A 26224-nucleotide genomic window follows, 5' to 3' on the forward strand; every position below is an offset into this window, starting at 1 on the left:
TAGACCCACTTGTGGGAAACTACTGGTTGGTTGTTGTTGTTGATGACAAATCAACTAGCTCTTTTTAAGCTAATTTGCCACTAGGCGGAATCAGCTAATTTAATAGTTAGTGTAGTCATAAATTGCAGAATATAAGCAGGAAGGTTAAAAGAACCATTAGACTACCAGCAAACACAAAGAGCAATCAGTATTGAAACAGAACCTGTAGTGCTAGAGCAACTGCTTCTTCATGCATAGACATCATGCTGTATATATGAACACAAGCTCGCATTCTCTTTTCCTTGAGGCAAAGGCGAAGCGCATATTTGGGATCATAAAAGAATTCAGGGCCACCTGGCTGCCCTTTACCAACCTTGCATTCTAGGAAACGCAGAAGAGCACTCTCATCTTCCTACTTGCAAAGAAAAAAGTGAGTGAGAAAAATAAGGCACAAGGCATATTTCTGCTTGACAAGCATGCAAATAGACATCTAGCAAGTTGTTGAGTGCACAAAGGCATTCCTGATTCTCCTGAAAGCTATGGTTAATGACTTATATTCACATTTACATGATAAAAGATCAAAATTTACCCCAAAGCAAAATAGACCTATATAATATGTGCCCCTTTCCTATAAATGGAGGTAGGCCCTGATTCCTTGTGTCAATTCTCCATTGGCCAACTTCTTTTGGCTTGGAATTAATTTGCTTCAGGGACTAAGATAATCCAACACTCCTCTGACGAAGAAATACCAAGTTATAACTAATTACGCGGTACAGAAGAAAAAGCAGAGCACATAAAGAAGTCCTGAGTTCTCCCAATTCTTGCAAAGTATAACTTGTAAAATGTGTTGAACAGAAAAATAATTAAGCAGCATCACAGTATAAAGCAGATCATGTAAACAAAGCAGTCCTGATTTCTCCCAGTTCGTGCAAGTAACATTTGTTTATCTTGTTACGGTGAAGTGTAAGCTACCTTTTATAAATTTAAATAAACTATGAATGAACAAAATGAAATAAAAAATAATTTTTCAAGATGAATAGCTATAGATAGGAATATTAACATAATGCTTAAATTTTTCCGTGGTTTCTTCACGTTTGCAACAGAAAAAGGAAAGAAAGATGAATGTGAAAGATTATAAACTGTAAATGCGTAAAATTAGATGCAGACAGAGCATTCGAAGATATCGTGGATGGGTTATTATTTGCATATTTAAAAAAATCTCAAAGAAAATGGAAAGATGGATAAATCCCGCATGCACATATGAGACCAGATGAGCATTGCAAAAGCTAAATAACTTGAACCTTTTTGGCGTATAAGGAAAGTAACAGATTGTGAACGCCAGGATCCTCATTTTGTAAACGATGAACACAATACTCCAGGTACTTGATTACTTCATGAGTTTCATTCCTGCAGGTGGCATACGGTAGAAACGATCTCATAAAAAATGGTAGAACTGATATTAACCGACAAATACAAAGACTATGCAGATAAAGGATATCTTGAATGCGGGAAAAAGAAGGAAAAGGAGGGCCTTCAGAGTGAAGAAACTCATGCTGCACATTATGACATACTGCTATTCCACATATATTGCTAGAGCACACAAAAGTCTTCAATTTCTGTAGAATCCTAGATGATTGGATGAGATTTGTGCAGTTTATTTTTTCCTCTAGTATAAAGTATCAAGTACTTATCGAAAAAAAATTATAAGATATATGGAAATCAACATGAATTTATGCCCTTTGCAACAAGTCAAGGAGAATTCACAGAAGAAACAAAGAGAACAAAGATGAATCAAAGCTTTTCAATTCTTCTCCTAAATAAGTAAAGAATCACAATATCCAGATCACCTTAAAGTTCTGAAAGTTGAAGGCTCAAGCCATTTGATCTACAGAAACACTATAACACAGGATACTTAGAAAGACTTAACCGTATGAAATCCTAACAAAAACCCAGCAAAAAATGTTTGCTTCACAAAATGACAAAATAAACCTAGATGGTAAGGCCTATTGGTGTTTCTAGCCCATAAAGCTTCATGTTTTAAGCGAGCTCGATGTGAGGTAGAGATGCACATTACTTTGCATGTGGTTCACTTGAATAACGCATCATTGCAGGAATGAGCTTTCTCGGGTTCAAACTTTTAGTGGTCATCCATGACTCAACAGTTTCATATGCATCAAGCATGATGAGGTCTGGCGCAAACTTGTACTGTAATAGAACAAAAGAATCATCACTTCAAGCAATAAAAATTTCACAGATTCCGGCTAAGAAGTTCTCAGCCAAGTAGGGCATGGTGCTTTACAGTAGAACTTAATAGTTTTTAACGATACCTGAAGTTCCATTGAAACATTAGGCTTCTGAAGAACCTGTAACGCCTTCTTCGCTTCTCCTTGCTGAGTATTTACATGGAAAAAGAAAGACAAATTAGGTTTCACGCCAACAGTCAACTAATGCACCAAGTTAGTGTTACTATGAGCACAAAATGCAGAACGCATCCAAAAAGATCCAAGAATTATTTTTCTTTCCTTAGTCTTATTCATAAGTGTGCATAAAGCAGAAGCATGCAAGTTGACAGAAGTTCATGCTATATGCCTATTGCAATCTCAAAGAAAGAAACTTCGTTTCTCAGGAAATTCGCACAGCGGAAGATCCTGAAGTTGAGACGTTCTACACCAAAAATATTCTCTTAAATAAAGATATTCGTGCTTGGATGGCGGCCCAAGATCAGCCTTCATGAAAACCTTATAACTCCTATTTTGTAGCTGCTGCGCAGCTATTTATTTATTGTAGGTAAATGTTTTAAACATTTTTGCTGTGATGTTCAAGAATGGTTCAGAATGTAAGTGTTCATACGAGGTTGGGGTGGGGTTGGACCAAGATCTCCAAAGATTATACAAGGAAAAAGGTAGAGGAATCAGTAAATAAAATACGTGTTATATGCATCAAACACTCTCCAGAGGAGTCCATTGAAAATGAGTGTAGACTGGGAAGTCCAAGCAAAATGCAAATATCACTCCATATCATCTGCACATTTAAGAGTATAACCCGAAGAAGAGAGCACCATGGCAGAGTACACTACTAACAGTATAACAAGGTTCACTCTCTGAAAGTAAAGAGGCTACCAGAAGAACAGTAGCTCTGAAGCTCCAGTACAACCTCAAAAATGGGTACTACTAGCAAATCTCAATGTTCTTCCAACTCACAGTATGCCATAGTATCGTTAAAAAAAACATGTAATTATTCCAAATCTGCACCAACTCTTATGCCTTTTAACCACCCACTTCCACGACCTTATTCGACATCCCACTCTCAAGCATTCCATGACAATAATAAAAAGCAAGGTAGAGAGAGTAGATCACCATGTTGCATACAACTGTATGAAGAGAAAGATACGTTAACGACTCCCTATGAGAAGGATCAGAAATCATACTCTTGAAATGTGAAATAGGTCCTTGGGACCCATTCAATGTTAAATCTAATTCTTAACAGTATATTTAAGTCTTGAGAGAAAACTGAACTAACAGTCATACGCGCAAATTACCCCCAAGTACTCGCACCTAACTCTGAATCTAAACATTCACGACCGACAAATGATTTGTGAACTTTGGACTTAGAGAGAGAAAGAGACTCCTACTTCTCTATAGAAGCAAGGAAATTCAACCTTTAGTTTTATAAAGATGTCTTGACTTGGCCAGCTCGGGACATGGAAGAAAGCTGTCGGAAAGTGAAAGCCGGTTTAGAAACCAGGTTTAGAATCCAAATAAATACGCAGAGAGAAGAAAAATACTTTTGAGAACTTTCTTAGTGAGTAACTTGCAAGGTGGGTTGGTTCTTCAGAGATGATCTCAGACTGGACAGCTGAAGCTTGGCGAATGAAAATGGGATTAACATCAAAGCAGGACTGTACTTTCTTTTTTAGATTTTACAAGGGAAGCTAGAGGGTTTTTCAAGAAGTCCAAAAATGGATGAAATGGGAGTATTTGAAGCTGGAGAGATTGTCAAGGTGTAGGCTATGTAGAGAAAAGGGTATGCGAAGGTGTTATTGCAGTGAATATTTTCAGCGTTTCGGCGCACACGTGGAGTGTGGACTTGTTTAGAAGGGTGGGGGATATCTGTGGCGCATGAACGATATGTCCAGAGTGAGTTTGTGAAGAAAGGGGGAAAATTCCAGTATCCATGGTGATGGTGGCTAGGGAACTCTGTTACTGGTTATGACTTTCCGAATTTGAGCCGGAGGTGCTTAATGCTAATGGGGAGGTGCACAGAAGGAAGGAATGGAGGAAGTGAAGGGATCGTATGGGGGAGAACAGTCGGAGTTCAGAAAATTTGAAGGACGGACTGTCTAGCTGAAAATATGGTGTTCAAGCCGGTAACAGTTGATTGGAATGAAATGGAGGAGGGGGAATCAAATTGGTAAAAATTAAATATAGAATAAAAATGAAAGGACAGCAATACCCCAGGATTAGTGAACCGGTTTAGAGAAAATTTTGAAGTGATTCACTGAAAACTCTGGCTTTAACCGTGAGAACCATCTGGGCCGACCGGTCCAAAGTATATCCCCCCAGAAATCCCCCCTGGAACGAAAGTGTCACTGATTGATGATCACTATTAGGCAGTGATAGCACCAGAAAAAGCCATGGCACCACATGGTAGAGCTCATAGATGACCATTAATGGAGTACAATCAAAGGGAAAGGTGAAGGGAAGTGTCCTGAGGCTCAAAAGAGTGTCCAAACTCGATGGGCTCACTTCCTCCCGCGAGTAGTAAGCCAGGCAGCAGTTGCGAGGCAGTTGAAAGGGTCGTCCGAAGTTGGTGGGAGCTGGAACAAGCCAAAAATGCAAAGAAAGCCACATAACCTTTATTTCTTCAATTTCAGAAAGAGCGACAGGCTTAGGTAAAAGAAAGGAAGAGCTGAAAAGTACTGGAAGATGTCTTCCAAAGCACGATACTTATTTTTCTAGGTCAAACCCCATGCAAAATGTTTCTTGGCAGTCATTGAAAAGTCGATATTGTTGAATTTTCTGATGGTCGGGCACTAATCAGTGGCATTTAAGGAGCAAGGAGATCAGGGGTTGGTAGAAAGGGATGGGGTGGTGGAGGAGCAGCAAAAACAGGTTGATAGTTGAGGGCAGGCGGCGAACTCACTTGTCCCAACTTTGGGATGTTTTGGAGTTTCATTTGAAGGAAAGGTGGATAAAGTTATTGGACACTTACTTGATATAGAATAACAGAACAAGAGTCAAAAGGAGATGTAGGTGTAGAAACAAAAATTTTAAGAGGGGAAGAGGCACTAGAGGGCGACACAAAAAGGGGATGGCAATATGGTGTCTACGATAGGAGGAATAAGGAGATGGGAAGGGGAAAGGAGGTGGGAAAAGAAATAGTTTTGTTTGATGGATATTAAAATCATTAGTTGAAATGTTTTAGAGGGATGACTGACTCGAACAAAAGGGCTGTCATCAAGGTGCAGATTAGAGAATGATGGGGTAGCGTTGCTGTCTTTTCAGGAAACTAAAATGGGAACGGCGTAGGATAGTGTTGTGAGAAATGTGTGAGGAGGAGATGGGTAAAATATGACTTTATACCTGCTAGGGGGAGCTCTGGAGAAATACTTTTACTTTGGGATGAAAAGAAGTTAGATAATATGGAGGTGAATAAAGGGGGGCTCATGTTAGTAGCGCGATTTAGAAATATGGGAAATGGGATGGAGTGGAGATTCCAGATGTGTATAGTCCTGTGGGGCAAGGGTCTAAGATAACTTGAGATGAGATGGTGGGTGTTTTGAGGGAAAGGAATATTCCAGGATGCTGGGAGGGGACTTTAACACTATTAGATTCCCGGTGGAAAGGCTTGGTTGCAGGGTGATGCCTAGGTTAATGGAGGAGTTCTCGAAATTTATATAACACCATTTTCTTATTGGTCTTCTTTTGCCAGATTCACTTGGCCCATGTTGGAGGACTCAATATCTAGATCGATTCTTGGTATCCGATACCTGAGAGGAGTTGTCTCCGAATGCGACACAGATTCCCCTTCCTCTATTGATAATACTATGTCTCCAAGAGGTCCAAACACTATTTCCTCTAACAGATCTGTATAACTGGACAAGTATGGAGGATACAAAGGTAATGATTAAGAGATCTTACATATTTACCAAAAGCTGATTGAGGAAATCTTACTTAAGGGAGTCAAGTCCATCTCTACTTTTGTACACTTGCAGTATCCCCTTTGTGCTGAAATCAATTGCATCTATTCTGGAGAAGGTGGTTTAATAAGCCTGTCCTCTTGCAGAGGCAAGTCGAGCCCCTCAATCCTCGAAGAAGAGTGAAACTTCCCAGATTGGTTTTAGTGTGCAGTGATTTTTAACTTTTTCTAAGATAACCCTCCATGTTGATCAATGAGTGCACTCTGGTAGATCCTAAAAATCGCTCACATCCAATAATTCTTCCCATATCCAATCTCCAACAATTCCGAGTGGGGAATATTCTCCTTAAAAAAGGATGGCTAAATTGAGCTAAATAGATTCCCAAAATCAGGAAGTTGAATGGTTAGCAATCATTTTGTCGTAACAATTGAAACCTATGTTGTCTCACATCAAAGAATTCCCCCGGACAGCCGATTGCAACTACAGCCATCCAGTTCATGCCGTGCTAACTGGAACTCTCTATCAGAATAGGAAATGCATCCAGTTAACGATGCAAACTTATACTCTAAAATGGTCAATTTCAGTACTTCATTAATCGTGACTGGTCAGAATTTCAAATCCACATCTCCAAACTTACTTCCAGGTAGCGGTCGGTTCAAGAATTCCAATCTAATCTTCACTAACCTATCCGTCAACTTCAACATCATAACCTTAGTCCTCTGAAGAGTTGAAGATAAAGGTGATCCACTGGCCAAGATTTCCTCATTTGTACCTGTACATAACTCATGGAGGCAGAAAACTGGCTCATCACCAGTTGCCAGCCAATCACCTGCCAGACAAATCCTCATGCTTTGGAGCCATGTCCACCTACCCTATGTTAATTTTGAACCACAAGGAAATCCACTGAACGGTAGAAATACTGAACAACATATGGTATCATAAACATGCTCCAAACTGCTCCATTTTCAGCAAATCTTACCTTTACCTTCTGATCATAGCTCCAATTAAGTGGTAGCACCCCAGAAACTTATATCCTCGACCAAATTGTGCTAATGAATTGTTTCCTGCATTCAAATATTTCATCTCAAGTCTTCTCAATGTTATGTTTGACTACCTCTGAGGACTTTAGCCAAGCTGTGAAGAAAGTCATCCTCACATATAATTTGTGGATTAGAGGAGAGAGCACTATAAACGATTTCATAGTGGCCGTAGTCTATCTCTTGACATTGACCTCATGAATAACACATAGGTCAAGGGGAATATCTCATATCTCTCATTGCATAAAATAGTTGAAAGCCCCACACGAGGAAGCCCCAATAATAAGATTGCCGTTTCGCAATCTAATGACATCCGACAGGAATACTTGCGAGAATTCTATTATACACCAGATCTAGGAAGAAACTCTAGCATGAAAGACAACATTCCACCTCTGATTGTGGAGGGAAATAATTTGCACCAAACAAAGGAAAAATAAGACAAGTATCCAAAATATAAACATTCCTCTGGCAACCCCTTACAAAAATAAAGAACAGCATAAAAGTGGAGATAGAGAAATTATTTAACAAATGAAAAAAGACAAGCCAATGAAGTAAACCAGCATCTCAAAAGATACATAAAAATAACAAACCTGAATGTAGTGGTGAAGCACAATTTCGTATTGCTCCTTTAGACTAGCAAAGAACACTAATTCGTCAACCCTACCGTAGCTACAACAGAAAAAGTAACAACATAGAGGACAAAAGGTCAGCCAAAAACTACTACAACATATTAGGGAAGGAACAAATGACAAATATATGAAGGGAAGAACATTGAACTTTTACAAAGAAAGAGTCCCTTCTTTCTAAAGAGTTCCTTCTTTCTTTTCCCCAGATAACAATAGATTTCATATCGTTTCATGAGATTTCAGCCTGAAAAAGGTTGCGGGTCACAGCACTTAAAATGCCAAACATGTACGCGAGGTGAGACTATGACATGCTCACTTGTACAATCAGCAATTAGCATGATATGAAAAATACGTACTATGTTTCTTGGAGGAGGAGGAGATAAAAAAGATGAGTAATTGGACTGAAAAGAGCAAAAATTTATAAGAATCAGATTGTAAACCAAGCAAGAGATCAATTGCCAAATAAGCTACCTTTCCAGTAGCTTCATTGTGGTTGCTTCATCCAATACATCCTTGCAGTCACTTAGGAAAGCACGAAACTCCTTAATGAGTGATTGGTACTCGGTATTATTACTGTCCAATGCACTGTCATCTTCCAGAAGCAGCCGATTGATCTGCAACAAGATGTACGAAATCAAATCTAGAAAAGGCCAATCATCCATGTTCAAATAACAGCCACCATGTAATCACTTAAAGAATACACTTTGGTCTGAAGACGGATAAGTGGAATCATTCCATAATGTTCAGCTTCCTCATATCACATTATGAGAGCAAAAACGAGAGATATTGATGATTTAGTCATTTGGTACGAATGACGGGCCAATATATAGGTGTCAGACACAATACATACATGATACTTGTAAATATGACAATATCTAACTTAAAGTTTAATATTTAAACATTCTAGATTTTGATATCCGATTACAAATGAACATTATAACTTCCATCCTCAAACTCGAGATGGAGAAACATAGAAAAATAAATAGTTGTCTGAATAACAGAAAGTCGCCAAAAACAATCAAAGTCCAACCAAGAGGTTTTGGAGAGATTCAATGCTGAAGCGCTGAGGCGGATCCAGAATTTGGAGTTCCGGGTGCCAGTGCTTAGAACATAGATATGTTGCAATTTATACAGTCCAAATATGGTATATATTTGGTCGGTTTGATCTATTTTGAGTTTCGGTTCGGGTTATTCATCTTTTCCATTTATGTAGACAAACCAATCGAACGAAAAATTTAATAATTATGACAACTTGGAGCAAAGTATAAAACTTCAATAATTTTACTAATATCATAAAAGTACATCATTCATTTGCAATTATACTCGACGAATTTCATATTCTGAAAACTGCCACTAGAATTAGAAACACTTTCTTACAAAACAAAAGTTTAATCCAACTCAATTTAGTAATTTAGTACAATTCCAGAATTAAAATATGGAGTATGTATTTTGTACAAGAAAAAAGAGTTCGCTATCGATGCATATTTAGATACTCAAAGCAGACGCCGAAAGATATAAGAGTGAAAAAAGAAATACATTTGTCGAACGACCAACCAATAGGTGAAACCTTGAAAGTTACTTAGTCTCTACTACGATCATAGAGATTCTGACATCATGTGGGAAAATAAGAGAAGAAAAGAAATATATAAATGATTTGGATGACCTGATGAATACAAGACACACCAAATTACAAGTGTCAGATACAATACATCTGTTATTATTTTTTTTTTTGATAAGTAATTAAAGATATTATAAATTTATGCACTAAGCCAGTGCATCAGGCATAATTACAGGTTGTGCAAACCCTCTATTGTATCTAGCATTCCATCTACATCATGTTCAATTACCAGGTTGCACCAAAAAGCTAACAAAAAAATACATCTCTGTTTAAGGCTGTGAATATTGCTCGACGTGCCTTCAAAAATTCTATTGTTTCTTTCAAGCCAGACAGTCCATCAGATGGCTTGAGGTATGGTATTCCAAGTTCTTAGAGATTTCTTACTAATCCCCTCTCTGCTCCAACCTTGCAAGAGCTCAACAATTGATTTTGGCATGGCCCAACTCATGCCCAAAATTACCAGAAACATATTCCACAGCTGCCTAGTGACCCTACAATGCAAGAAGAGATGGCCAATTTCTTCCGGATGCTCTTCACACAATGGACATCTACTGCACAGTTGAAACCCCCTCTTTTGGAGGTTTGATTGTGTAAGACAAGCCTCCCGAGCAAGAATCCAAGAGAAACAAGCAACCTTTAAAGGAGCCTTGCTTCTCCAAACCTTTTCCCAAGGACATAATACCCCGTCGCTGATAGAATCCAGCATGTGGTAACAACTTTTGACTGAAAAGAGACGATATCTAACTTACAAAAATAACACTTCGTCATTTCTTATATTCTATTTCTAACACTATAACACAACACTCAACATTTTAACACCCAAAACCAAAGCATTTAAATATAATTAAAAGCTTCATATCCCACATACATTTTCCATTTAGAGTGCTTATTCTCTTCTGAGTTTGTTAATGGTGATCAGTCATCACCCCAGCTACTTTCCCACTCTTAATCCTACGACCTAGAACTTTAGCAATAACTAGCTTAGTAACTCTATTTGATATAAAGACTCGCTAAGTGACAAAAATGATTAACAATGAGTCAGAAGTTAGCCCGTGGCTTAGCAGGGCAGATCCAGAACTTGACCGCAGTAGGTCCTACTAAAGGTTAAAAAAGGACAGCATTGTGTGCTAAACTTCCATTATACACGGCGCTTGAGGAAGATCAAGACACAAAGGATCTATTGTATACAATCTTACTTTACATTCCTGCAAGAGGTTTCCACGGCTTGACCCGTAACCTCTTGGTTCTACTAAAGCCTGAAGCTAACAAAAACATAAAAAGAATGCAACTTGTCAAACGCAAATCGCATGTTATCAGTCCCCACTCTCAAGGGTTTCACCAATGAAGCAAAGTAGTTAAAAGCAAAAAGCACCAAAAAAATGCCAAATTTTATTGAGGCTTTAAGCACAAAGCTGAACTAACATGTGGACCTTAACGAACAAAGGCGCTAAGAAAAGATTTCATATGTAATGCAATTAAAAATAACTACAAAGTACAAACAATGACTATTAGGACAAAAGAATTCAAATAACTATATTTAAGCTAATTATAGGAAGAAAAAATGGGAAAAAGCATTAAAAAAATTCCAAATCTAAAGTAAGCGCCTATGACCTCTATACTTGTCCAAAGTGAAACTATTATCACCTTGAGGCATGGACAAGCAGACTTGTGGTAGGCAGTGCTATCTACGTGTCATCGCGTGTATATCCCGTTAAAGACTTTTTTCATCTTTCTTTCTTCCTCGAAAAATGGATGTGTGCTGGAGTTTTGGTTATCCAACCAAGCTTTTCCTTTCAGACATGGAGTTTAAGAGTTTGGTAGAACAAAAGGAGATGAGAGGGAGTAAGAGAGGTGTTTTGGGTAAAGAAAAAGGGAAGGAGATTGGTTTGCCGACAATGGAGTTCGCTAGCACTTCCCGTAATTTCCTTTTCGGAATGGAGTTTTGGTTTCCCTTTTCAAATCTAGAGATTAATTCTCCGACTAAAAAATGGATTTGAGAGAGAGTGATATGTGAGAAGGCACGGGAGAAAAATATGATATATATTGATATATTTTGTGTGATGCAATACAAGAGGTGCTATTTATAGCTACTCTATACAAAGGGATACTACTCCTATTCCAATGTGGGACAATTACATAGCTATCTCTAACACTCCCCCTCAAGCCGGAGCATATAAATCATATGTACCAAGCTTGTTACATATATAATCAATGCGAGGACTAGTGAGGGACTTGGTGAAAATATCTGCAAGTTGATCATTCGATCTCACAAACTTCGTAGATCTCCTGAGAGTATCTTTTCTCTGACGAAGTGACAATCAATCTCAATGTGTTTAGTTCTCTCATGAAACACCGGATTTGATGCAATATGAAGTGCAGCTTGATTATCGCACACAAGTTCCATCCGACTGATTTCACCAAATTTCAACTCCTTGAGCAATTGTTTGGTCCAGACTAGTTCACATGTTGCCATAGCCATTGCTCGGTATTCTGCTTCTGCACTAGACCGAGCAACTACATTCTGTTTCTTACTTTTCCAGGACACCAAATTTCCTCCTACTAAAACACAATATCCAGACGTAGAACGTCTATCAGAAGGTGATCCTGCCCAATCAGCATCCGAGTACCCAACGATCTGCTCATGACCTCGATCCTCAAACAGTAATCCTTTACCTGGAGCCGATTTTATATACCGGATAATGCGGACAACTGCATCCCAATGACTATCACAGGGAGAATTCATAAACTGACTTACAACACTCACAGGATAAGAAATGTCGGGCCTAGTCACTGTGAGATAATTTAATTTACCAACCAGCCGCCTATAGCTTGCAGGATCGCTAAGCGGCTCCCCCTGTCCAGGCAGAAGTTTAGAATTCGGATCCATCGGCGTGTCAACAGGTCTGCAACCTGTCATCCCTGTTTCCTCAAGAATGTCTAACACATATTTCCTTTGAGAAATAACAATACCTGAGCTAGATTGAGCAACCTCAATACCTAGAAAGTACTTCAATCTGCCTAGATCCTTAGTTTGAAAGTGCTGGAAGAGATGCTGCTTCAGATTAGTAATACCATCCTGATCATTGCCCGTAATAACAATATCATCAACATAGACTACCAGATAAATACATAGACTTGAAGCAGAGTGGCAATAAAACACAGAGTGATCAGCTTCACTACGAGTCATGCCAAACTCCTGGATAACCGTGCTGAACTTACCAAACCAGGCTCGAGGAGACTGCTTTAGACCATAAAGTGACCGACGCAAGCGGCATACAAGGCCACGAGACTCCCCCGAGCAATAAAACCAGGTGGTTGCTCCATATAAACCTCATCCTCAAGATCACCATGAAGAAAGACATTCTTAATGTCCAACTGATAGAGGGGCCAATGACGAACTGCAGTCATGGATAGAAAAAGCGAACTGATGCCACTTTAGCCACCGGAGAGAAGGTATCAATGTAATCTAGCCCAAATATTTGAGTGTATCCTTTGGCAACAAGACGTGCCTTAAGTCGATCAATCTGGCCATCGGGACCAACTTTGACTGCATAAACCCAACGACAACCAACGGTAGATTTACCTGAAGGAAGAGGAACAAGCTCCCATGTACCACTTGTATGTAAAGCAGACATCTCGTCACTCATAGCCTGTCGCCATCCTGGATGAGACAATGCTTCACCTGTAGACTTAGGGATGGAAACCGAGGACAATGAAGATATAAAAGCATAATGGGGAGATGACAGACGATGATAACTCAAACCAACATAATGAGGATTAGGGTTTAGTGTGGTCCGTATACCTTTTCGAAGTGCAATCGGTGTACTAGGAGCAGGATCCGCAGTAGGAGCCGTGTCAGGTGCAGGACGAGAACCAGATGGGCCTGATGTAGGGCGCGAACGACGATGATAAGTCAAGAGTGGTGTTCCTGTGGCTGGGGAACTAGGAGGGATAACACTGGACTCCTCAAAAGTTGGTATGGGTGAAACCTCTGTGGTTGAAGGTGGAGGAGGATTACTAAACTCCTCAAAAGTCGGTATAGGTAAGACCTCAGATATGTCATGGTGGTCAGCAGAAGTGACATCAGTTGTGAAGAAAGGTTTAGACTCGAAAAATGTGACGTCAGCTGACATAAGGTACCTATGAAGATCAGGTGAATAACAACGATATCCCTTCTGAACACGAGAATAACCAAGGAAGACACACTTGAGAGCACGAGGAGCTAACTTATCTTTCCCCGGGGCTAAGTTATGAACAAAACATGTGCTCCCAAAAACCCGAGGTGGAAGAGGGTATAAGGCTGACTGGGGAAACAATATTGAATGTGGAATCTGACCCTTGATGGGAGATGAAGGCATCCTATTAATCAAATAACAAGCTGTGAGAACTGCATCGCCCCAAAAACGCAGCGGAACACGAGACTCAATTAGAAGTGTGCGAGCAGTCTCAATAAGGTGCCTATTCTTTCTTTCTGCAACCCCATTTTGCTGAGGGGTATAAGGACAAGATGTCTGATGAATAATTCCATGAGAAGACATAAACTGCTGAAACTGAGAAGATACATATTCTAAGGCATTATCACTGCGAAAAATGCGGATAGAGACACCAAATTGGTTTTTGATTTCAGCACAAAAACTCTGGAATATAGAGAATAACTCAGAACGATCTTTCATTAAGAAAAGCCAAGTACATCTTGAGTAATCATCAATAAAGCTAACAAAATAACGAAATCCCAAGGTTGAACTGACTCTACTAGGACCCCATATATCAGAATGAACCAAGGAGAAAACAGACTCTGCATGACTCTCAACACTACGCGTAAAGGAAGCTCGGGTATGTTTCCCAAGCTGACACGACTCACAATCTAATCTAGACAAACTGGATAAACTAGGCACCATCTTTTGAAGTTTGGATAAACTCGGATGTCCTAAACGTCTGTGGATTAGATCTGGAGGATCTGTAACTAGACATGTTGTGGAAGGACTGAGCGAGTTAAGGTAGTAAAGACCTTCTGATTCACGACCTGTACCAATTGTCCGTCCCGTACTGCGGTCCTGCATAATAAAAGAATCATCAATAAAATATATACCACAATTGAGGGCACGAGTCAAACGACTAACAGATGCAAGACTAAAAGGACAACCAGGAACATAAAGAACGGAATCTAGGGTGATAGAAGACAATGGGTTGGCTTGTCCAACTCCTTGTGCCTTAGTTTGACATCCATTGGCTAAAGTAACAGTAGGAAGAGACTGTGAATATACAATATTCGACAAAAGTGATTTATTACCAGAGATATGATCAGAAGCGCCTGAGTCCATGACCCATGGTCCAAGAGTACTAGACTGGGAAACACAAGCAAAAGAATTACCAGCAATAGGAGTATCAGTCTGGGCAACTGAGGCTACTTGTGGAGATGTTTGCTTACTTGCTCGATACTGAAGGAGCTCATTATATTCTTCTTTAGATACAGAAAAGCCCTGGTTACCTGTAGTCTCGCTCTGAGCAACGTAGGCATTTTTGGGTGGACGGCCATTTAAGGAATAACACATTTCGCGAGTGTGTCCAAGTTTGTGACAATAAGAACACTTGGGTCTAGATCTCCCAAAACGACCGCCTCCTCATCTATTCTCCATAGCTTGAGATGCCCGAACATCCACTGTCTGGGATGCAAGAACAGAGGAATCAAGTATCTGTGATGAAATCACTGGGTGACTTGGTGCTGCAGCAAGGCGAAGTAATCGAGAGAATAATTCATCAACTGTAGGGACAGTCGGACTCGCCAAAATCTGGTCTCGTACTGAATCAAGATCATGAGGAAGTCCAGCGAGTGTAAGAACTAGAAACATTTTCTGTCGCTGCTCTTGTTGTTTTGACACACTAGCAGAAACTGGCATCAATGTCTCAAATTCCTCCATGACTGCCTGTACCTGACCCAAGTAAGTAGACATATCTAATTCTTGCTTCTTTAAGTTTGTCATCCGTGATATCACATCATAGAAGCGAGATATATCATTAGTGTATAACGTACGAGCCTTTGCCCAAACCAAATAACATGTCTGGAATGGCCGAAACAAAGGCATCAACTTAGAATCAATAGAACGCCACAAGATGCTACATAATTGAGCATCAATTTTTGCCCAAAGCGCTATCGCCTTTTCATCTCCTTCGCTAGACTGTTTAATCAGATGATCTTGCACACCTTGACCTTTACACCACAACTCGACAGATGAAGCCCAAGCTAAGTAGTTTGAACCTCCCATTAAAGGTTCCGAGGTAATCATAACATTAGAGTTTCCAGAACTCATGCTTTTAGACCCAAAAACATCAATTCCCAAAGACATCTTGTAAATTATTACCAAATAAGAGAAATAATCAACTGTAATCCACTGAAAATAGAGTAAGGAACACTGAACCAGAATAGGAAACTACTATAGCAGTTGGAAAGTTACTGTTGCAACCGGAAAATATTCAAAGTGGTCGGAATGAAATAAAAACAGTAGGGGTAGGATCGGAATTACAAGAAGACTCAACTGTTCTGAAGGAACTTTTTCAAAAAATGGCCGGAAGTCCCTTTTTTTTTTTGAAATCACTATTCACACCGGAAAAATAAAAAAGTGGTCGGAATTTGGTGTAACCTGGATGGGTAGGCTCGGAATTGCAAGGGAAACAATCTGTCCTGAAGAGTCGTCGCCAAAAAATGGCCGGAAGGTGGCCCACGCAACGTTGGAACTTCGCCGGAAAATTTTCTTTGGACAGCTACAGTACCGCCGGAGATTTTCACTGGGATTTGGTCGTCGGACAGTGACAGTGGTAGTGTTGGATTTTGTGCACAACACTGACCGAGACAAAGCAGACGCAAAACAACTTTGAAAGTCGCCGGAAAAAAGGGTTCCGGTGACTGATTTTACTTCCCGGAATCGCAGGAATTTATGCACAGCGATAAATCTCTCACGATAGCTCTGATACCATGTGAGAAGGCACGGGAGAAAAATATGATATATATTGATATATTGTGTGTGATGCAATACAAGAGGTGCTATTTATAGCTACTCTATACAAAGGGGATACTACTCCTATTCCAATGTGGGACAATTACATAGTTATCTCTAACATGATATAATTAGCAAAAAGGAGAGAAGGATATGGATCCAATGAATACGGAGCTTGCCAGCGACGAGCAAAGTTTTAGATTTTTCCCTTTTCAAATCCAGAGTTTTGGTTTTTTTCTTTTCAGACCTAGAGTTTTGGCTTTTCGACTAAGAAATAAATTTGAGAAAGAGTGATTAGCGGTAGAGAAACCGAGAGAAGGAGATGGGTCCACCAATCATAGAGTTTGCCAGCAACAACAAAGGCGAAGAGAAATGAGCAGGGAGGGATGGAAATTCTCCGACGAAGATAAGTTTTGTTTTTCCTTTCTTTAGTTTTTCACGTGCCTCAAGCAAGGACATTTTCTCTAGCATGTGGTGTATCAAGCGGTAATAGCTCCATTTCGAACAAGAAGGGAATTAGGCAGCTCACAAAGTTTAGGTGTATAACTGTCTAGGACAAGTTTGAGGGGTGTACTTATGCCTTTTTCCAAGTAAAACTTACCAATCAGGTTTAAAACCCATCTTAAAATTTTCATTTATATGAAAAGATGTAATTTTAAGTTTTCTAAAAATTGTTTCTTGTGAAATGGCAATCTGTTAACCACCACTCCTGGGACGAAATAAGGTCTTTCCATTGTTTTTTCTCTCAAGTCTCTACAGCAGAAAAAATTGGATCCTGCGAGATCTTTTCTTGTATGACAAGAGAATGGTGATGATGGGGAGCAGGCCCCGTCCGGGGGGCATGAGAAGAACCAGGCTGATCCGGGTATGTATTTGCACCATAAAGAAAGAGCAAATAAATAAGACTCCCCTTCCCGACAACGGCTTGGAGATGACTCTAGTAAATGTTTTATTTCCTATATCTGATCACTAGAACTTCATTCAGAACGTCTTTTAACAACATATTATCAGCTTACCAACTACTGTTGGTGTCTAGTACTGCTCTTATAAAGAGAGAGCTCATGGGTGATGAGACGCATACCTAAGCACTATACTGGGTACACTAAAGTGTCACCACCCATAATCTGACTTTAACCGACTTAGGCAACGTTTGTTTTATATTTTCACGGTCCAAACCAGAACCCACCGGGTTGGGCCAAACCAGGCCTACTGAGCTGGAACTGTTACTGTAATTCCAACATGAAACACTCCACTGGCAATGCAATTTTGAGCTTTCCAATCTGATACCTTTCACCGGCACAACCGCACAAGGACCTATGGTTAACCAAGGAAAGTGCAAGGGAAATGTTAATGTCCTTCTCCTTACTAGATCAAATAGGGAACCCATGAACCATCAGAGAGTGCTCGTAAGAGATACCGTTGTTTTTTTTCAACATACAGTTTGTTAGAAAGTTAGTCTTAGTTATATATGGAAAAAGGGATTAATGTAAAGACTAGTGTCCTACATCTGATTAGACGCACAACATACATGGTAAAGTGTGTCCATAACAGACTTCAAACATAAGACAGTTGTCTCGAGCATTCTTCCAATCTTTCTCATATCCTCACAGACCATTTCTGCTTCCAGAAGCAGATTCTAACACCAGTTCCTACTTTGCCTTTCATTATACTCCTTCATAGAGCTTTCCATGTGGATGCATCATTTGATTGGTTCTCTATGCCAATTTGGGCTCCATCTTTTAAACAATGAACGCAATGCTTGATCCTTCAAAGAACTTCCAAATATTAGTTCTTAGTATGGCTCTACTAAATACCCTCAAGTTCCTAACCACTAAACCTTCCTTATTAGGAAGGTCACTGTTTTCCAATTAATAAGATGGTACTCTTTTACCTTCCCATATCCTAGAATATTACCTAGTACTTTCTCCAACCTCTATGCCAGACACCAGTACAGGTGGCAAAGACATGCTGTAAATCGGATGATCCAGGAAACCTATCATCCACACATAATAGGAACTGGAAACAGAGATATTTATAAGGCTAGCTTTCAGAACATATTTACAGTTGGTGAAACCAGGGAAAAGAAAAATAACAAACTTTTAATCAAACAAGCTCAGTTCAAAAAGAGATGAACCTTATCAAGATATAATTCAGTTGCCCATGTGGAAATCATTGTTATTTGGCACTTTTCATCCTTTGAAAGATTATCAAGCTTCCGCAGGAGAAATGTTCTCAATGCATCCTGCAAGCAAATGGTGTTATATCCTGGAAATTTTCAAGTAATTCTATTATTTGCGGCTGTTTTTCTTTTCAAAGTTCCAGATATTACAAGTCAGAAAACTGAAAAAAAATAAAAATTCAGCCGTAGACCAAGAAATACCTCTCATTATAACCTGAGCAAAATTTAATAGTGGCTGGATATGAAGACAGCAATAAGGATCAGAACTAAGATGAAACTAGAGATTTGTTGTAAAAAGAGTATGTCATATCTATGCAAAGATAGGGTCATTATCTTCATGAAGAATAATTGCTTCATAGTATGACATGCATAGGACTGCTAAGCAAGAAGACAATTACGAGAAATTAAATTTCAATGGTTCTAAACTACTAGAATTTTTTCTAATCAGCAAACAATAAAAAGTTTCATTAACAACCAGCACTAAGATGGTACAGCACATCAGTACAAAGAAGTTCCAAAAACAATACTGGAATATCTATTCTACAATCAGCAGACAAAAGCAACAGCATCACTCAAGTCCTGATGTAGACTGTGTAAAATAAACATGGGTATACCTCTTGTATACGGGTGTTTTCAATTCGCCCTTTACTTAATAATATTTATTACCTTATCAAAAATAAACATGTTATCAAAATGTTAGTATTTTAACAGTTGATAGACCAATAAAAATTCAGTATGCTATGTCTGGGTTTCATAAGCAATAATTTCATACAAGTAACGCAACACTAAATGCAGTAACCTATAATGAGTCTCTGCAACGGACTCCAAATGTGAAATATGAAAGTTCTAAGAAGTTTCTACAGACTAAATAAACCTGAGTCTTGAAAATGGAAGAGTGGGGAAATTAATATTCCTTGATATGAGTGTAGTTACTACTACAGATCATCGCTTCAAATGAGCAAGATCGGTCAAATTCAGATAAATTTAACCTCTTCTCTTTTTTTCCAATAAGTGAAAAAAATTATATTCTTGCATCACCATAAATCAGTGTTCTCTGATAGAATAGTCATACCTGTTCACCTATGCTAATGAACTTCAATGAGATCTCTTCAAATGATAACACATAGTTAATCTGCAACATTCATTTCTTTGCATTAGATAGGTCTCCAGTTCTAGGAATAAATACGGATTACTAGCAAGCCAATTATGTCAAACATAGTAAAAGAAAAGAAAAGAAAAGAAAAGAAAGGGACATAAAAGGGAAGCTGCCTCAACACCGTTTATGTCATTCTTCCTCAAGCAATATCTACGCCAAGGGAAACAATTTTAATGCTGAAAACATGGTTTCTACAAGGAAATATTCAAGATGATAATCAATACATTTACAAGGATATATTCAAGACGATAATCAAATTGATATAGTATTGAAAATGTTAGGGACAGAATTTTTATGCAGAGAACATTAGTTTTTACAAGGAAATACTCAAGATGATAATCAAATTGATACTGATGAAAATTTTTAGGGATTATCTGTAGCTGACCTTCTTAAGGAGGGATTATTGGTTTTCCCTCGGGGTATTATCGAAGAAAGTATTTTTATTTATCAGAAAGGAAATTTCCAGTGGTCTTTGTAAAACAGAGTAGACATCGACATTGATTGCTACAGCAGTTTGTGGAAATATCCATTTTGCTTGTCGCAAGGAAATTAATAATTGGAAAACAAGGATCAATTTTAGCAAAGTACAAAAAAAACAAAGAACAGAGCATAAATGGAAACTGAAAGATTTGAAAAGCACTAAAAGTGGAAAATGACAAAGAACACAAAATGAAGGAAAAACAAATAAGTAGAATAATTACTTTTGCATAGAATGATGCAGCTCTGAGGAACTCCTTGGCAGCAAAAGCAGCTTCAGCCTGCATCACATTAGGTCTATGATGAAAAAGCCAAAAGAAAAAATTCAGCCTTACAAGCAACATAGTTTCTTTTGTTTATGATATTTTAGGAGATAATATTGCAGCATATATCCCAGGGCAAAAGAATAAGTCCAAATCAGCCGCGACCTGAACCAGATAAACTTGGTCTCTCTGCAGGGCATCACGACAATTAGCCAAAGCTGCAGCATATTCTTTTAAGTCCAAGTACACTTTCCACATGTCACGGCCTTCATCATTTACAGACACCTAAATTCAGATTGTCAATTTCAGAAACTGAAGCAGAAATTTAATGGGCACTACCACATCACACAAGATTCAGACAATAACTATTACCGCACCTGGAAGATGGAATTTTGGTCATATGCATAAAACAACCCAGCTGAGGCATCACTACATAAGCCAAAAATACCTCTTGAAACTGCATCAGGTGTCTGATCAAAATAAAGTTCTTCTACTATTTGTTCACTTATCCGGTTCACCACCTACAAGACGTAAACCATAGCATAACTATACAAGGTATTTAATGGTGAAATGTCCATCCTTCAGAATCAAGTGTTTTTGCTCAATAATTGCACGTTCAGGTTCTTGCCCTTGTCCTAAATCGTTGTTTCTCTGTCTTCTTTAATTTGGTAAAGGGGGGACCTTTCTCATCCTCATATTTAACAATGTAGAACAAGATAGATATTGCAAAAGATAAGATTAAGGATGCAATGCAATCTCATCTTCCCCCATTGTTATAGGTTGATTTCTAGTCAATAGAAAACGACATCCTCAGTGGTCTTCCAAAATGTTCTTCAAAAATATATTAAAATTTAATGGATAATAGCAGACGAAAGCAGATACTATCAAGAGAAACAAATGGAGTCTTTTATGTCAACTTAGGATTAATGTACAGTTGATGAATCTCAAAATTAAATACAAACTTAGTCATCAATACCAGCACTGAAAAATAGAGGTATACAAAAGAAATTTAAGGATAACGTCGCTAGCCTTATTAGGTCTAAGACTTCCACAAATTCTGTTTGAAGCTAAGAATTTGTATCAGTTGACCATTTCTGTTGGAACAAAAAGGGAAATTACATCCTATCTCTTCATGTGTAACAAACTAATATTTGTTTCATATCATGAAGCATTCAAGCTTAGTGAAGAAACAGCTAAAAATTTTGTCAGAACAAGGCTGACGCATATATGATTTGATGCACGATGCACGCTAAAGAACATCCAAAGTGATAAAGTGGAAGAATATAAGCATAACTCAAATTATTGCTTCCAAACCATTTAAGTTACAGGTTCCTTTTTAAGGTAGGTAATTATGCCATATACAACCTAAGAAAAAATTTCATACAATTCCTGTCTTTCATTTGAGCAAAGAAAAAGGCCTAGATATATGTTACTTCTCCTTATAAAGCCCAAGGTATATATTACATAGAGACAAAGGCATGCATGTACCATAATTCCAACTTTAAAAACTGATAAAACGAATTTGATATATTAAAAGGTAGATAAAAGAACAAAGTCATGGAAATACCATTAACACACCTTAACCTTGTTACCTATGAGAAGTAGGAAATGAAACTCGGATACAGCCAGAGAGCTAGGTTTGACACCTTCAACTCCTTCAGAGAATTTAGAGTAGTCCAGAAGAGCTTTGTTTTCCACAAAGTTTTCATCCCCGTTTGGCGAACTACACATGAGGTTTTCAACAATTGTAGAAAATATCAAAAAAACAAAGTGATTTAAGTATAGAACTGTGGAGTTTAAAAAAGAAATTGAACGTTAACTAACCAAGATGTAAACAAATAGTTTTCTTTTTTGGCTTAAAACGAATAGTATATATTTTTTGATAAGGAAAAACGAATATTATATATTATAAGGACAGGAGATGAGGAAAAGGATTGCAACAAAGCAAAAAAGTAAAGGAATAAGCAACAGGTGGTAGATCAACCTATGTTGCACTCCAAATTTTAGGTCACCATGGTAGATTCCTGCTCCAGAAAGCCATGCGAAGTGTACAGCCCTCCTTTGCTTGATAAAAAAGTGCAGTTCACTGAAAAAAGAGAATTTGATTACTCAAACATCATTTGCAAATGAACAGATATTTCCTTTTCTGCAAGTACTTGCAACTGAACAAATACATAAAAAGATAGCAAGTCTAACATGGTGCAAGCTTAAAAGCGTCTTCACAGACGATGAAAGTTGTGACAGCTATAACCAATGATGACGATGAAACATTACTCGCTGTGAAGGAGAGTAAGTGTAAGTGCAGATGAAACACAGGTGAGAATATTTGTCAATCCATGCCAAGACAAACTATCAAGCTCTTGACATATGTCTGATCAACCAAAAATTATTACCATTTCAAGAAAAAAATGCCTGATCAACCAAATCCAAACCCCTCCATAAATCACTTGCAATGTTCGGTCAATCATTCTCTTGATGTGGCAAATATTTGAATGCAACGAGAAGGTATCTATTCAAACATGATTGTGCACCAAAATATTTTTGATACATGAAGTCAGTTCTACTATGAACAGTAAAATTAAGTTTTTGGAAGGCATAAAATGGTTCCCCGACTGAAAGGTGCCTCTTTTTCATTTTCCTCCCAGACTTCGCGACAATTTGTTCAACTGGTTGGAAAAATGCTTCACTTTGCACATGTTGAGAAGCCACAAACGTCTCTTCCTAAACTGTAGGCCCCTTTGATGGTGGCCGGATTCCTCACTTAGCACAAGCGCGTGGAAGTGTTTATTTTCTTTCTTCTAATATCTTCTTTAGTGCCATGTAGAATTATGTGGTTCTAGATCATCTAAAAGCTTAAGTTAAAGACTTCCTTTCCTTGCACCTTTTGACAATATCATAAGTAAAGAACTTGCCTATTAGGTATTTCACCAGGAAGTTCCATGAAATGAACTGTACGGTCCACATAGCTTGCAAAAACAGCCTACACAAGCCACAATGCATCAATTCAATTGAAATATATTAATCATTTGATGATCACAATATGCCAATGAAGTAACAAACTTTATTACAATAATAACAGGAAATAGTCTCCAACAAACAGTATCTCAATTGAGAGTTAAGGCACAAAAGGTGTAATAAATGTTAACAATTTTTATCATTGGTCTGGTGTATATAGGCACTGATGGAGATAATATACTAGCCCAAGATATTACAGCCAATAAAGTATACAGGAAAAGCTGACAAAGGAATAGATCAACAGCTTTTGTACAAATTGATCCTGCAAAGCTGTTGGGAACAAATAAAATTAAGTCCTACATTGTGGTCAAAATTTCTTCAACAATAAACAAGATTCTATGTACTGATAAAGAAGGAAAAGGAAGATCACAAGTAAGTTAGTAAAGCGTACCAAGTTGAGTGTTCAAAGAAGTCAAAAGAAGTCAAGAAAGCCAGCAACAGTAGTAAAGTGTACCCAAGATAAAAGCGCCCAATAATTTCAAATTTCCAAACTAAAGATTCAGTATGGATAGCTAGAATACTTGATACAGATTTCAAGGATGAACTCCCATACCAGTAAGAATTCCAATCAGACATATAAGATATTCTACATAATAACTATGAAAATTGCACAGAAAAATAGAAAAACCCGAAATTTAATTAAGAAAGAAGCTATCTTGGGTATTTCGGTAGCAACGCAGGTAAAGAGAAAGTGAAAAGAAAAGGAAGGAAGTAGCTTGTTAGATGTTGAGGGCAAGGAGCCAGTTAAGATGTGGAAATGATTACTACTAGATACAAACTTACTTCAAGCGAGCCAATCCCTGTGAACGAATAAAGTCGAGTAGGTGTAACAGCCATCACATAAAATCTGGTACCATTGTGCACACTTGCTGTTTCCATCTACAAGGAGATGAAAGGAAAGCAGGCTTTCATTAACATCATCTCGGTATGAAATGACAGGAAGTACATGATCAAATTAAGAAGGGAGTTAAAAGGAAATAGGTAAGCCAGTTGGGGGATGCTTTCTCCTTTTTGAAGGAAGAAGTTAAAGGAATGAAAATAAGGAAGAAATAAACTACAAAGTACTGAACCTGCAAACCGGTGAAAGCCTCAGGTAGTTCTTTAAGTTCAAACAGTAACTTTACGTACTTCTCCATTTTATCCTTTACATCTACAGCCATCTCATAAAGTTGACCATTGTCCGTACCCATAATGATTTCTCTAGTTGAAGCTGAAACCATCATCCACAATTAAAAAGAAGAAAAGAAAACCACAACCATTCTGAAATTTCAGTAAATCGTCAAAATCTTGTATGAAAACACAAGGTGATACCATGATGACTACCTTCTGTTATATGTTGTCTATTCCAGGCAACAGCATTGACAACAAGACCTTTTAATTTGCTTAAAATTCGAGGCTTTGTCCATTTAGCATGAGTATAATATGTATCGGCACCACTACTGCCAATAACAGTGGCAATACAGTGACTCCCTCCAGGGTCAACGAAAACCTTATGAACAGATTGTTCCCCAGGCCTGCCAACAGAAAGATCTATATCTGCAAAAATAGTCAAAAACAATTAACCTCTTTCCACTTATAGATCGTATACAAGTAGTGGAAATAATATGCTTAGATATGTAGAGGTCCAACACTTAATCACAGTCAATACTGGATTCGAGAAAACATTTTCAGAGATCACATAGCTGAAGATATATAAATCTCAATTTTTAAGTTACTTTATAAGCAAATAATGTTGAGCTATTGGAGGTTAGAAGTAGACCAAGTTCAAACTATGCAATGCATCTCAATGAGTCTTTCTCAGTTCAAACAAAAGTTCCAAAAAGAAAGATCATGCCAAGGAAGAAAAGATAAATACACAATAGCAGTCAAGATGTTTAAATTACAAAGAAGCATGACAGGAAACTTTTTAAGATATAGTCCAGGACCTATATTATAGATTTCAAAGAGCTATTGCCTATTTTCTATTTTTTTTTTCTTGGGACAAACGTTTGTCTTGGCCAGATTCTTTGCACCTTGACTATTTCACCAGCTACGGTAGCGACCTGCACAAGTACCGGATGACTCTATCCATCAACACTTACACAGATGGGAAGAAACCATCTATAGGTGTCGAATGTTCATACTGCCTTATCCCACATTTATATCTAAATTCACTCTCCATTCCATACAAAAATGCATCAAAGCTACTTGTTGAATTTCTTGCATTCAATTCTTAACAAATGCAAAAGGCTAAAATAGTGAATGCTCCTTTTTTCTGATAGGTTAAAGTAGTGAATTCTCCCTTAAACCCAAAAAACAACCTAACACAAAGCACATGTTCTACAAAAGAAAGGAGAACGAAGTTGTATCGGAATACAGCAAAGAGTCTTTGTTACCAAAAGCAACGTAAAAGCAAATAAGCGTCACAACCACACAGAAGTACTTAGCAGACTCCTTATTTAATGCAAGCCATTAACGTAGTGTTCTAAGAACCATATAAAAATGAAGGCTTTCACAATTATAAGACCTTCAGACACAGTCAATCGTTCTTGTCACAAAATCTAATTAGTAATTAGTAATTATTTATTATAAAAAAAGTAGCTAAAGGGAAAGTCAGAATCTCCCCCCCCCCACAATCCCGTTCTGCCTACATAATTATAGGTCAAAATAAACGCCATCGGAAGATGTCGACCATCAAGCCAGCCAACATCAAACTCTGTGACTGTGATAATCATCTGCCTCATAAAGCTCAACTTGAAAGCTT

General features: G+C 38.2%; 1 protein-coding gene across 3 annotated transcripts in view; it reads right to left on the reverse strand.

The window, feature by feature from the left end:
- The window catches only part of LOC104238972 (vacuolar sorting protein 18), a 46320-nt gene that overhangs the window by 17534 nt on the left and 2562 nt on the right, over positions 1-26224 (reverse strand). For all 3 annotated transcript variants that reach the window (XM_009793505.2, XM_009793504.2, XM_009793502.2), the window contains 17 exons: positions 24805-25017; positions 24552-24691; positions 24265-24360; positions 23379-23446; positions 22451-22552; positions 22045-22189; positions 20844-20987; positions 20632-20751; positions 20428-20484; positions 19643-19702; positions 18526-18633; positions 8253-8395; positions 7746-7824; positions 2307-2369; positions 2054-2184; positions 1281-1386; positions 203-391 (listed from right to left, as the gene is read on the reverse strand). In XM_009793505.2, the coding sequence (XP_009791807.1) occupies positions 203-391; positions 1281-1386; positions 2054-2184; positions 2307-2369; positions 7746-7824; positions 8253-8395; positions 18526-18633; positions 19643-19702; positions 20428-20484; positions 20632-20751; positions 20844-20987; positions 22045-22189; positions 22451-22552; positions 23379-23446; positions 24265-24360; positions 24552-24691; positions 24805-25017 (1964 nt within the window). The remainder of the gene's footprint in view (positions 1-202; positions 392-1280; positions 1387-2053; positions 2185-2306; positions 2370-7745; positions 7825-8252; positions 8396-18525; positions 18634-19642; positions 19703-20427; positions 20485-20631; positions 20752-20843; positions 20988-22044; positions 22190-22450; positions 22553-23378; positions 23447-24264; positions 24361-24551; positions 24692-24804; positions 25018-26224) is intronic.

This window comes from Nicotiana sylvestris, chromosome 10 (genome assembly GCF_000393655.2).
Source record: "Nicotiana sylvestris chromosome 10, ASM39365v2, whole genome shotgun sequence".
NCBI classification, from domain to species: Eukaryota; Viridiplantae; Streptophyta; class Magnoliopsida; order Solanales; family Solanaceae; genus Nicotiana; species Nicotiana sylvestris.